Here is a 14129-nt window from a genome sequence, read left to right as displayed (position 1 = left end):
TAGAGTAGGGTTTCTGGAGGACTGGGGTTTTTTATTCATGTGGTTCCGTAGTGGAGTGGTGTACATGTTTGACAAACAAGTGTAAGATACCTGGTTTGATTCCATGAGGAAATGCAAGGTGAACTGAACCAGGAGTCCTGACAAGACCCCCCTTTGGTGTTCTGGGTATTTGGTAGCCACCATGGCCCAATCAATCATGCAGTGCAATTGGCCATGGTGACCACTTTTGAATATGGTGCAGCTGAAAGTAGCTTTTTTTGTCACTTATGATCTCTCCATGCTCCTCTTTTCTGGATTTCCATCAGTCCCCCTACTTGATCACCACAGATAGCTGCCCTTCCCCAAGCCTGGCTTGAAGTCTCTTTTTTGTTAAACAAGAGTTCTTCCTTCATTTGGTTGCCAAAAGCTGCTTGTATGCTTGTTTATATTATTAAAACCGAAATAAGTGATGCCTTCAAAGGGTGGTTAGCACCTGCACCTTGTGTTCAAATCCAGCCTTTCCTGCCTCTCCTGTATGTTCTATGTATGTTCTCCTGCATGTTCTCCCTGTGTCTTTGTGGGTTCTCTCTGGGTATTCTGGCTTATACCCAAAGTAGTGGATATGGTTAAGTTAGTAAGTGGTAGATAAAAGAAAAAAAAACTTCCACAAATAAGACCATATAGATTTTTCACCTTACACTGTTATAGGATATTAAAAAGAAAGACATATAATTAAGTGTAAATCTAGTTTATAAACATCAATAATTAAAATGTAATAATAATGATAGAGCTTAAAAACTGAAAACAATGATGATGACAATAATCATGAAGACTTGCTGACAGTGTTAACCTTGTAATCTACTGATAAGATAGTTTTTAGCTCATTCTGTGTATTTTCTTCACATTCCCATAGGAAGTGAGTGGAGCTGTTTTCAGCCAATCAGATCAGCGGATAATGCTCCGACAACAAACAAAAGATCGAGGCTAGCCGAGCTCATCATACTTTGTCGATCCGTCTAGGCTAACGTTAGTAGTTACTTTGCCCCCAGCACCGACTAGCTCCCTGTTTTTTTTTTTTTTTACTTCTTTGCTCAGATCCCGTGGGGCAGTCTCATCCTCTTGTTTCTATTTGTGTTTTAGTCAGACCTAATGTCAACCTGAGTCATTTTCAGCGATCGCTTCGCCTTTGCTGGCCAAGCTAAACGCGTTAGCCAGGTTAGCTGCTCGGCTAACCAGCTCTGGCTGCCTCTGCAACAACCAGCGAAGCCAATTAGCTTAGCCTCCTAGCTTGCTAGCTTTGCTAACTCCCCTTTAAAACTTGACACTGACGGACACAAGTGGCTCTGGCTTGTTGCTGACAAGCCAGTTTACTAAAACTCGTGTCGTAGCCATGTCTGGACAGTCATCCGGCGGTGGGTTTCTGATGTCGGTAGTTGTCCACGGAGACTCGGCTCTGAACGAGCAGGAAAAGGAGCTCAATCAACGGCTCCGACGGCTCTATCCGGCCGTTAACGAAAACGAGACTCCACTTCCCCGATCCTGGAGCCCGAAGGACAAGTTCAGCTACATCGGACTGTCTCAGAACAACCTCCGTGTACACTATAAAGGTATGACAGAAACCCTTAATCGGGAATTTTTGTACTTGTGTTACCAAATGCTAACGACATGTTAGCTTAGCTTGACGGTTAGCGGATCAAAGCCAACTGCCGTTGAGGCTAAAAACAAAGTCTGCTAAGCTAGCAGCTTCACCAACAACAAGACAGAGGACATCTTGCAACCCGACCAGCTGGCGAGGTGTAGCCACAGCCAAAATTGACCTACTAGCTTGTTAGCTTTCCTGCTACCTTGTGAGACAGCTCGTCAGCTCCATTTATAGTCACCGGGAAGCTTTCACGACAGACAACCTGGCCAACTCTCTTGTGAAATATATATTTTTAAAAAACATCCTTAGCCAAATTACATCTGATGGTTTGGGTGCCAAAATTACAACGTTCAGTGTTATCCAAAATGAACCAGAGCTTGACAGCCCTCTGTTAGGCTAATGTAACATTATTTTATTTATTATTAATTGTCAGGAAATGCTGTGTCAAATATCGTGATTATCCCGGTCAGAGGCTCTGCTAGGCTTCCAGTGAAGTGGCTAGTGTTGATACGATATGCAGAGATAGTTGGACTAGTTTCTATCTAGAGGGCTTTTTCTCTTTCTTTTCTTTTTTTTTTTTCTGGTGCAGGCCTACAAGAAAAGGCTAGTGTGTTGTTGTTGTTTTGTTTTGTTTTTTAAAAAGGTGCAACTGCTTCCTGGGTGTGTACTGCTATTCTGTGTCTGTCTGGCCCTCTGCACACACGCTTCCTTGTTGCAACTAGAATGTTCTGCCTTTGTGCAACAAATCCACCTGAATTTCTTACAGCAGCTGCAACTTTAACATTCAAACACTGTAAAACTTTTACATGTACTGACCTCCAGGGAGCAATTCTCCACTTACTGAACAGTTTATTCTAACAGCAGTGTTAAGCTCTAAAATTCAGGCCTTCTGTGATTAACCATGTTTTAACAGAATGCCATAGTTGTAAATGGAAACCCTTTGAGTTTAGTTAGATGGGTTTTGGTTCCAATTCCAAATATAAATTCTCATATAAAACCCTCTGAAAAGATTGTTCTGCGAGTTCTACTGAAACTAAATGTCAGCTGTGTCCCAAGGCCTACCAGAAATGTAAAATACATTGTAATGTAAAATAGCAAATACTTTACAAACTGACATGTCAGTTATGTAAAAAAAAATTTTTAATTAAACATATTCACATTTCACATGGTTAAATGCTAATATTTAGTGGTATAGTTGGCTAGAAAATGAATAATTCTTTGGTGGGTTAAGATTTCGTTTTGGAAGATTACATTTATCTGACATTTTATGGACAAAAGCATTAATTCTATATTTGAGAAAATAATGTTTCATATGTTAATACAGTAATAACAGAAAAATGTCATCAGAGCAAGAGAGAATAGCATTGGTGTTACTCAGTGATATAATTCACATTTGTACACCTCACACCCAAAGACTGTTTTAAACAGCTTTACTGTGCAGAAGTTTGTATAACAGACAATACTTAAAAGAACAGTAGAAAATCTACACAAGAAAAGTTATTATTCTGTAGACACTGTGTTACCAATTAACCGCTCTGTAATAATGTCTGTAATTAATGATAATGATAATATTAATACAGGTTATTTGTAATCTCACTTAATAATTAACATGGTCTTTGTTTTTAGTCAGTACTGATTAATTTATTGATCGGTTCATTTACCCGACTCTAATGGTTTAGCTATTTTGGTTACAGATGAATACGTTCAAGACTTGTGTTTGCCAAAAATGGAAACCACTGTTAATTCTGGGTTCAGAAGTGTTCTTGTAAGCTGATCATCTTTAAACTTTATATAATTATAAAGATTAAATGATTGAGTTGACTAATAAATTAATGTTTCATGTAAAATTTTAATGATCGTGTTTTCCTGTTGCTCTTTCAATCTGGGAGCCATATTGCCAGTAGAAAATTTGTAAAATGGAGGTGAGGTGTTTACTTCACTTGATCTACATCTAGTATATATTTCCTTATATTTGAATGTGGTTCTGGGGTATTTGAAAGAAAATAATTAACTGTGATAAGTAACCAAGTGTCTTTATTAAGACATACAAAAGCATTTAAAGAAATCTTTAAATTATGACAAATTGTACTGTAAACTCAGGGCCTGTATTATGGTCTAGACATACATTTACAAATGTATGTTGTTTTTACATGAAGGCAGTCAGGTCAAATGATGCTGCTGTTTATTGTTTATATCCTACATATAAAGAACCAGCCATTAAGTAAATGTATTGGATATTGTCAGATATTCTGTTGGCAGCATACTGAGAATTTCCCTCTCTAATGATATTTAGAACCTTATTAATAAAACCAGTTTATTTGACTATCTATTGTAATAACTAAACAGTTACTGAGTAACATACAGCAGTGTAAACATGTGATTTATAACCGTCATGGTGCTGTTAATAGCTCTACACTGTGGCTTCATGTTAACCTTAAAGACTGAGATTATGAGCCGCTCAGATTTAAGACGTTTGGAGTGACAATCTTCTCACCAACGACACATCTTTTGCTCAGGTGTGTTTATAAAAATGTCACCTGGTATATCAGCATAATATTTCTGTATTGTTCAGCCATAGTGATACAAACCTATATATGTTTTATAGTATGTTCATCCACATATTCGTAATGGCAGACCATTGAATGTGGAAAGTATGTAACCATGGAAAGTAAATTATGCAGTACTTACAAGTAAAATATGCACCTCGACAAATAGTGGGACATCCAGTATTTTCCTTGAGGCTGGTTTTATTTATAGATCCAAACTTGGGTTGTAAAATTTTTATAGTGTAGTGTCTCTGCAGAGTCCTTAGCTCTCTTCTGGTCCAATCTCAAAGTAACTCTGACATTATTTTCTCAGTGTGTGTGTGTGTGTGTGTGTGTGTGTGTGTGTGTGTGTGTGTGTATATATGTGTGTGTATATATATATATATATATATATATATATATATATATATATATATATATATATTAGAGCTGGGCGATATGAGATTTTTTCATATCACGATATGTTTTTTTCATTTCAGGCGATAACGATATCTATCACGATATAAGCCAAATAACTATATTTGTAAGATTTAAATGTGCCGTTGCTCACAAGTAAAATGTGAAATAATCAGCAGCTTGTTTTTATTTAAATATTTATTTCCCATAATAAGTTCAACAGGGTAGATGTACTTAAGGAACATGAGACTTTTTCAGATAAATAAAGGCAAATATTGCAAACTACACAAAAGGCAGCCACTAAAGCGTTTAAGTTTCAAAATAGAACAAACGAAACAGACTAAATTGTCAATTCCACTTAGAAACAAAATATTAATTCTAAAAATAAATCTTAGTTTGTTTTACAGAAGAACAGACAAAACTGACTAACTTTTGTCAATATCAAATAAACTGAGAACTAAAAGGAAATTCTCAATCTCTCCTTGTTGTATAGCTTAGCTTTTCAAACAGTTTTAACAGTTACTTTAGTCTGACAAAAGCCGAATGACGAATTAGCGCTTCCAGTCAGAGACTGAGGCTACGTCCACACGTACACGGGTATTTTTGAAAACGGAGATTTTCCGTTTTCGTTTTAAAAAATAATCCCGTCCACACATAAAGGCAGAAATGAAGGAAAACGCTGCTATGAACATGCCAAAGCAGCAGGTGGCGCTAGATTCCTAACCGTGCAGAAATGTTGGCCAATCAGAAGTCTAGAAGCCTCGGTGGGAAAAAGTAAACAAAGCTGGGGCATAGAAGCAGAACCGAGTCGTATGTGTGGAGGGACAGTAACTGTGTGTATATGTAAGCATTTAAACACTGCAGAGAGTAGAATTAACAGTAACAGTATTGTAGAAATTCATTTCACCGAAACAATAACGTGGCGCACAGTGTGACGCATGCACCAGTTTATTGTATTTCCAGACTTGCTTTCGGCACAATTTACAGTGCACGCTACTCTGTTTTTTGTCAGACTTGAAATAGCCGAAATACCTTCCCACTACGGAACTTCTATGGCTCTTCCGTTCGACAATCTCTCCGGCGTTGGAACCGTCATCTGTTTTCTCTTCGGTCACGCTCGGTTGATTTTTCTAGTCGGCACACTCATTTCCTCCATTACCCGCTGGCTGCTTCCCAAACAAACACACGTGCGGCTTGGCACTTGTGCTGTAGTAACAAGTCACGCGACATGACGCTGCGGCTGTGATTGGTTCGGCTCTGCGCTACTTAATTTAGATTGGCTGACCTTTTTTTATTTTTTATTTTATTTTTTTAAGAGGACAAGAGCGGCGAGGTCTATCGCGATAGCTTAATTTCTCTATCGAGTAAAAGTTATATCGCGATACATATCGTTATCGTTCTATCGCCCAGCTCTAATATATATATATATATATATATATATATATATATATATATATATATATATATATACACACACATATACGTATATATATATATATATATATATATGTGTATATATATGTGTGTATATATAAAAAATTGTTGTTGTTTTTTTTCTTTTTTTTCATTGGTGGGTAAATCTGTTAGTGAGGTGAGTTTTGTGCTTCTCAAACGTTTTGATCCGACTTAATGATTGCTAGCCTTTGCGATTTAATCCCTTACACAGCTTCTCATGGCAAAAAACCCTACATACATCGTAAACTGGGCTTTAAATTAAAGTGGTATTTGGTCCTTAGCCAGAGTAACTGCAGAGAAGCCTCTGCGTCTTGGCACTCAGCACATGTATCTCATGAACTATAGTCATTTGTACTAACTGCGCACTTCTGTGTTTTACCGCAACCTAAAGGTCATGGAAAAACACCCAAAGATGCTGCATCAGTGCGGGCCACCCACCCTATCCCAGCTGCCTGCGGGGTCTACTACTTTGAGGTGAAGATCATCAGTAAAGGCAGAGATGGGTAAGAGCAGCCCTAAACATTCCAGACATACACATTACTTTCAGCAGTGTTAATAGTTTGGGCTCATAGATGACAGTGAGTGGTTCATAAGCTGGTTAGGTAAACTGTCGAAAAAATTTGAAACTAGCAACCTGCAACACTGCAAAAAAAAGAATGCAAAAAAATATTTGTGGTTATTTTTGTTTGAAACTAGACAAAAGCAATAAGCAGAGGGACCATGAAGAGACAAACTTGTTCTTAGGTGTGCTGGCCCACTCAGTGTATCAAATAATAACCAATAAAATTACCTCCAATTTGATCAAACTTCTTTTAGAGTAAAACATTTAATAGCAAGCCTGAATATAAAACTGATTAAGAGCCTGCAATGTCTTCCAAAAAATAAGTGCAATTTTGCCCCATTCAGCAAAGCTACTCTCATTACAGCAATGCACAAGCAGCTCATTGTCAGATGCTGCTCCTCACTCTTCTCTGAACAGAGCAAACGAAGAGAGAGTCATGTCTGCAGCAGGAGAGAAAGATGCTGTGTTCACGAGGAAGTAGTGGCAACTGTTCATCTACAAGTAGGATGCAGTCCATGGTGACAAATATTGTTGTCATATAGACTGTATAAAAGATGGGCACAGCGCTGCGGTCCTAGAAAATGAAACCAGTCAAAGTGCCTTAAAGCTGCTTTCTTTTTAATGGCTACCAGGGGGCAACCCTTGTGGTCACAAAGGGACATTTTCTAAGTTGGTGTCGGCAAAAATGTGAAAACAAAGTATTCATACCAGGCGTTCACAAACCAGTGTGGGACCCACAGTTGGTACATCCAACCTTTATTCCGTTTGCCTGGTGTTGGATGGTTAAAGTTGCAGAACAGCTCAAAGGAATCGGTAAATGTAGCAATAAGTTCGAGACTAGGTGACCAAGGTGAGAGGGTAAATAGTTGAACACTGGGGGGGAAAAAAAACCCCAAACAGTCATAGGAATGAAATTGGCTCTACCAGCTGTGCATGCTGGTGTGTTCATGTATCAGTATGTAAATGGCAAACTGCACGTTTGAGTAATAATCCAGGACTGCTCAATGTCACCACCTTGACGTGCTTATTTAAGGATGTTGGCATTAAACTTGTAGTGCCCTTGTGCTGTGCACTAATGCTCATGCAGCAATGAATAGAATAGAATAGAATACTTTTATTTGTCAATTTCTTCAAATGTACTTGCCATACAAAGGAATTGAAATTACGTTTCACACTGTCCCATGCGTAGACATTGACAACAATAAGGTGCAGATGCACAACAAAAACAGCCCTAACAATAAAGTAATAAATAGTAATATAATAATATAAATAGTGCTAAAAGAAATACTAAAAATATATATATATAGTTGCAGGTGTGTGCAATTGCAATGCAAGTCAGGAATGTTTTCAGTTCTTGGTTCAGAGAGTGTTTCTTTGTTGGAGAGTATGCTAAGGCATGTGAGGTTGAGAAAATGAAAGAACAGCTTTTTCTGTTTTGTGGTTGGTTTTTGGTTTTCCCTCAGTCATGCCTGTGACACTCATTTATCATGACTGATGAACTTCTCATTGGGAATGATAAACCTTTTGTTGTTGTTTTTTTACAAAGTGAATAGTTGCTGAAAGCATAAAGTCCAAATAAGTGACAAGTCTAATCTGGGTTTACATGAGCCATAATCCTGCAGCGTTTTGCCTTGTGGAGTGTAATTGTTGTTTGGTCCTATGAGAGTGGGAGGTTGAGATAAAGCAGTTCAGTTTCTCTTCTCTAGAAAGTCCTGATTTTTTTTTTTTCCTCTTACATTGTTTTGTGTTCAATCAGAAATGATTTAAATTATGTCCTCCAGTTAAATTCATTTTTATTCTCCTTTTATTCTCCTTTGGGTCATGCCTAAAATTCTTAAAGGGTCTAAATGGCCATGTTTGGGAGCGTCTTTGTAAAACTTCCTAAATAATTTCATAAAAAATATTTAGGAAATTATTTTCTAACTGTTCAAGACTCCAGCCTGTAAACTGTAATGAATTCTTTGGATATCCATTATCTTAAAAGTCACACACCATCATGTTTAGGTACCACATGTCCTTTACATCAAAAAGGATTTTAGAAATTCGTACGAGAAGACCGCAAAATAATGAACATGATTAAAATCTTCAAAGTGCCTCAGGTTCATTCGTAAGACATCAGGCATTCCCTGGTTGTTTGTAACCAGTTGGTCATGCTTGACCCCAGATAAGTAAAAAAGTGTTCACATTTAACTGAATTTCTATAATGGTGTTTGGAACACACAAGGATAAATATGTGTTTCAGAAGTTCAAATGTTTAAAACATTTTCAGAAGTGGTTTTTAGAACATAGTTGGACTAGCAGCTTTGCTTTACATCTCAATTACTCTGCCACTCCAGCACTACAATCAGAGAGAAATGCATGCATCTCTACTAACTTGTGATTATTCTGCTGTTTTCATTATTTCAAGTAATAATTTTTGAATTCAAATATAAGAAATAGGATTTGGTAAATGATTGCTTTAAATGTGCCAGAAAAATACATCTAATCTGTTTTCTTGGCTCAGAATGAGCCAATGGAGGGGGGGAGGGGGGGGGGGTGTTCATACCACAAAGGTAGATCTTTTTGGGGGAAACAAAATTATAATATGTTCAATTAAGTTAACAAAATGTGTATATTAAAAAAAACAACTTCATTACATTGTGTGTGTTGAATATTCCTTTGTTTATAGCCTTTTTTGAGGATGCCAAATTTGTAGGGGTTTGCAATTTTTGCATAGATCAGCCATGCAATGAAAAAACTTGATATATAAATCAGTGGCAGCTTCATTCTCTTCATTACTAAATGAAATGTTCTATGTTTTTTTTTTTTCTTTCTTTTTTTTTTTTTTTAACTTCAGATCTGGTGACTACATTTACAATCCCATGACATTGAATTGTAATAATTTCTGTTACTCATCAATAACCACATTAATGTTAGCTTTTGCCCTCATTGAACAATGTTATGGTAGCCCTTGTCATGAACTTAAATTATTAAAAAATAAATGACATTAACCTAATTAGACAGACACCATTTTGAAGAGATTACGTATGTGAGAAATTGGTGTTTACCGTGTTGAATGTAGCTTGACATGAGCCATGTCTGTCTGTGGTATGATTGACTTCAGCTTACATGTGTAAAATGGCTTCTTCAGTCTCTTTCTGCATAAACGCACAGCTTAACTCTCGCCTGTCTGTCCTACAGGTACATGGGTATCGGCCTCTCAGCTCAGGGTGTAAACATGAACAGACTCCCTGGTAAGTTGACATATTTTGTGCATTTGTTGCTGCTGTCTTTTGGTGTCTTTATCTGTTATATTCTACACTAGATATGTCTGGGATTTCTGTGGGTGTCATCTTGTCTGAACATAACTACTAGAGATTAGATTTGGATAAACTGGTTGGAGCCGTGACTGAGTCTGTTCATTGTGGTTGTTAGTTTGAGAAAAAAAAGAAAAAAGAAAAACAAGTAATATAAAAAACACAATTCAGATCCTTACGTAGGCTTACTGGGAAATCTTCTATAAGGTCAACAAGGCTTTAACGTTTTAGTCAACCTGTTTTAGGATTATGTTGCTATACAAAGGCTTATAGAAAAATGAAATAAAATTGAAATTGGTTGCAACCAGCATGGAAAAATTGAAGCTAAGTTCATATGTTGAGAATTGATACCTGTCAGGACAAGCCAAAGGGTTTATATCCAGAGATCTCAGTAATGTGTTGTGTAGCTCTTGAGTGAGGAGCAAGGATGAATACTCTACTGAGCTTTTATGTATAGTTCAGGCCAAGGTGTTGTGTCGGCATATCGAAAGTGGCTAAATGAAGATTTCTCGTTAGTTTGCTCATAGTGGCCTAAAGCATCTTAACTTTGATGAAACTGCCAAAAAGGATGTCATAAGAAATAAGTCTGTTAACTAATTATTTAAAAGCTCATAAATTATACAAAAGCAGATATTACCAACATAAACACCAGCCTATGAATAAACACGATCAGTAGCTGAAATTTTTATTTTATATTTGTAATTATTTATTCATATAAATATATTTTTCCTGTGAGGCTGTGGAGGACATGTTGCCCCCCCCCCCCCCCCCCAACCTCACAGTTTTCTGCGAAGCACAGGCCTCTGGTGGGTGGAAAGTTTAAGATTATCACTGTGTAATCAGTATATCCTAAGGTGATGTTTGACCTTTGTCATGCTCCCTTCCAGTATTTTTTTTTTTCGTTGTCTGTTGATTACACAAGTGTTGTGCTTAAAAGCATTCTCAGTGTATGCACTCAATCATTAACTCGTATCCATGATTGTTGGAACAAGAACTTTTTTTTAAACACTTGTGCAATTAGGTGTAATAAAGTTGTTGTTTTGGATTTTTTTTGAGCTGCTTCAATGTTTTAGTGAAGTCAGAAACCAACACATGAGGTAGTGAATGTTGATGGTACAATAAAATGTCATGAATATCATCATTAATTGGACGCTGCAGACGTCAACCCTACGCTCCCCTGAGGTTATCAGGCCAAACAGGACCCCAGATACCCCACCACCAGTTTGAAAGCTGGACCCACCCAGGAGCTCCAGTCTCTTCACACAAAGATAACAGCAGGCCTAGTGCCAACCGCACAGTCTCAGCTGATGGATAGATGCTAATGAAAACTCAGTAATAGCTAGGTTTCATTTGACGTAGACGTGACGTCGACGTAAAGCGCGAAATTTGACTGGCGGTCGGAAGTGAAAAAGATAAGCGCAAAATCACAGACAGACAGTACGCAAAATGCCTATGTCCTGTTGTGTTTACGGATGCTCCAGTAGGTCGACCAGAGAAACTGATAAACGGTATTTTAGGGTACCAAAAATAGCCCAACGAAGAGGAGAAAAATGGAAAATTCTAACCGAAAAACGTAGGAAAAAATGGATTTTAAATTTACGTTTACAGTCGGGAGGAGCAGAGTCTGCCAATGCCCGTGTCTGCAGCGACCACTTCGTCAGAGGTAATGTTATGTTTGCAAACGAACTTATTAGCATTAGGTTGTCGTTAAATTCTCGTTTACTTAGTGCTTTTAAGTTAGTAGTCTAATATTGACTTGATTGGGACTATAGGCTGCCCAAGTGCTTTGGATGACGAAGAGTCGGAGGACTGGGCTCCGACGGTCAATCTCGGCTACGAACGAAAACCCAGATCGGAATCAGTTCTCAAACGAGAGAAAAGAATGAAGCTTAAGGCAGAACAGCATCGATGTGCAGAGGCGATTTTGGATATGCAACAGACGGCTGAGAGCCCGGATTTGAGCCTAGTGACAGTGGAGAACAGGCTACTAACCCTGCCATACAATTGCAATGAGCTGCAATCACTTCTCCATCCTCCTTTGCAATTACCCAAGTCTTCAGAGGTGTCTCGTTAGACCGCTGAGAATGGTTTACCTTGAAACAAACAACTGTCACTCTAACGAAGTCCTAAGGATGTGGCATGTTTGTTGACGTTAAAGCCGCTACCGCTAACTGTTAGCGTGTTTAAGATAAAGCAATATAAGAACAAACACTCACCCTTGCAAACACCAAACTGTATCCATCACGGAGACGTTTTGTTCCAAGGTTGTGGACCCACCCGCTGACAAAAACATTGTACGCCTCCAGACTCTTGAAAGCTTTCATTTGCTGCCTAGTGTAGTAAGAAGTCTGGAGGACCAAGTAGTTGGTGATATCCACAGCCTCGATAGTAGGCAAATCCTTTACTTCTGTGGTGTATTCGGACATTTTCAAAGAATACGGATCACGTCCGATATATTTTTTAACTATCTGTTTATATCTCTCCCGAGAAACGGGGTCTAAAGTTGCACAATAGCTGCTCTCCTGACTCTCCACAGTGTCCTCCATGTTTACTTCCGCCCTCCACTCAAAAATCGCGCTGCCTCCGCACGTCATCAGAACCACGTGACCGCAACCCAACTATTGTGAAGAACTGATGCCAGAGTGCTGCTGAGTTGAGTACTGTCCTGCAGTGATGACTGTGGAAACGGCAGGATTAATCCTGCTGCTCGACAGTAACTCACTGGATCCTGCCACATGGTTTCTAATGTTAAAACAGCCCCAAAGTCCTATGTGCTGCAGCAAAGGCTGCATCCCCTTAAGTCTCCCTGAGAAACAAGTACTGTGCAAACACAGAGTACTCCAGGTTTTAATACACACAGGTATTCTGTTCACATTAAACCTTTGCTCATCAGTAATTTTCTTTCTTCCATTTTATGCTCAATACAAAAAAATATTTATTTTCAGTGAAATAAGGGGCATCACATCAAAAATGGCCTGCAGTCTGCAGAAGGTTAAACAAAACAAAGAATTGAAGGTTAAAAATGCCACACAAAAATCTCCCAATTCTGGGAGTACATCCAGTTTTCTGGAAGAAACTGAATGAGCTATGTCTTTCTGCAGTCAGCATGAAAGCAACAGCAAGCTGTTCCACTGATTGAGAATACCGATTCCCCAGGTTCAGTTCTCATAGTGTCCTTGAGCAAGGCATTGAATCTTGCAGGTTTGTGCTTGCTGGCTCACGGTACAGGGCTGTGGGTGAAGGTGTGGACACATACATCTGCCTTTTTTCTGTTTTAAGTGAGGATATTTCAGCTCTACTGCTCTCAGCACTGTGTGATTCTTGATCCAGGTCATGATATTACACCAGCGTTTACTGAAGCGTTGGAATTATGACGTCACATGTCTATTTTTAGACTTAACATGTGAATTTCTGGCCTAATAAAGTTTGGTGATAGGGAAATGTCTGTAAATACTCACAAATGTTAGAGTTGGGTTTAACTTTCAGCAGATACGAAACAGCTTGGTCCAGCTATTTTGTTGTTTGACAGCTTTTATTTCATGTCTTATTTGAGGAAATCTAATAATTAGATTAAAAAAGAAAAGAGTCAGCACTCAGAGAATCCCACTTGAAATCTGGGAGAACGCTGCCAAAGCAAAGATGAAAATCCTTTTATGACCATATTTTAGGGCATGTATTTAAATCAGACTTTACTGATGATTCTACACATGTGACCATTAATATTGAAGTGTAATTTAAATAACACTTCGTAAATATGTTCCCAGAGGGATTTTAAGATTGCTGCTGAGTGGCAAGATTACTTCATAAAGGTTTTGACGCTGCCTCTCCGGTTTAATCACACTGCGTTCGAACCATTTTGGCGGCCTGCTCACAGCACTGTTGTCCTCCTCAGTAGCGTAGCTTTTGGTGTGATTTGTCACAAAACAAATTTTGAAAACATTATGTTGTGTTTTTTGATCTCCCGTGTCATCAGTGCCAGTATGCTTCTAGTTCAGTCATATTTACAATACTTATAGGGGCCACATTGTACTTCTGACCCTAGAGCTGAGTAATTTAAACTGACGTATTGCTTTAGGTTTTCTAAAAACAAATAAATAAGTAAATAAATACTGACATGTAGCACATGTAGGAGGAGCTCACTGTTTGTAACGCTGGCCCTTGGTGACAGGTAAAAGCTACAACATGTGAGGAGGTGTGTGTAAAGTTGTGTATAGGCTTTGCCTATAACTAACCCACAACTGTGTTCAACCATA

The 14129-nt window shown here is 38.3% G+C and overlaps 1 protein-coding gene across 1 annotated transcript in view; it reads left to right on the top strand.

Moving 5' to 3' along the window:
- The first annotated feature begins 926 nt into the window (after positions 1 to 926).
- The window catches only part of ranbp9 (RAN binding protein 9), a 32049-nt gene continuing 18846 nt past the window's right edge, over positions 927 to 14129 (top strand). The window contains exons 1-3 of the mRNA XM_085255421.1: positions 927 to 1586; positions 6410 to 6521; positions 9761 to 9813. Coding sequence (XP_085111547.1) covers positions 1370 to 1586; positions 6410 to 6521; positions 9761 to 9813 — 382 coding nt within the window. The 5' untranslated portion in view covers positions 927 to 1369. The remainder of the gene's footprint in view (positions 1587 to 6409; positions 6522 to 9760; positions 9814 to 14129) is intronic.

Source organism: Mchenga conophoros, linkage group LG18 (assembly GCF_057382185.1).
Source record: "Mchenga conophoros isolate Kocher_MC1m ecotype Shallow Benthic linkage group LG18, M_conophoros_male_GT1.1, whole genome shotgun sequence".
NCBI lineage: Eukaryota > Metazoa > Chordata > Actinopteri > Cichliformes > Cichlidae > Mchenga > Mchenga conophoros.
The sequence above is the reverse complement of the archived record's forward strand: the minus strand, read 5'-3'. Positions and strand labels throughout refer to the sequence as shown.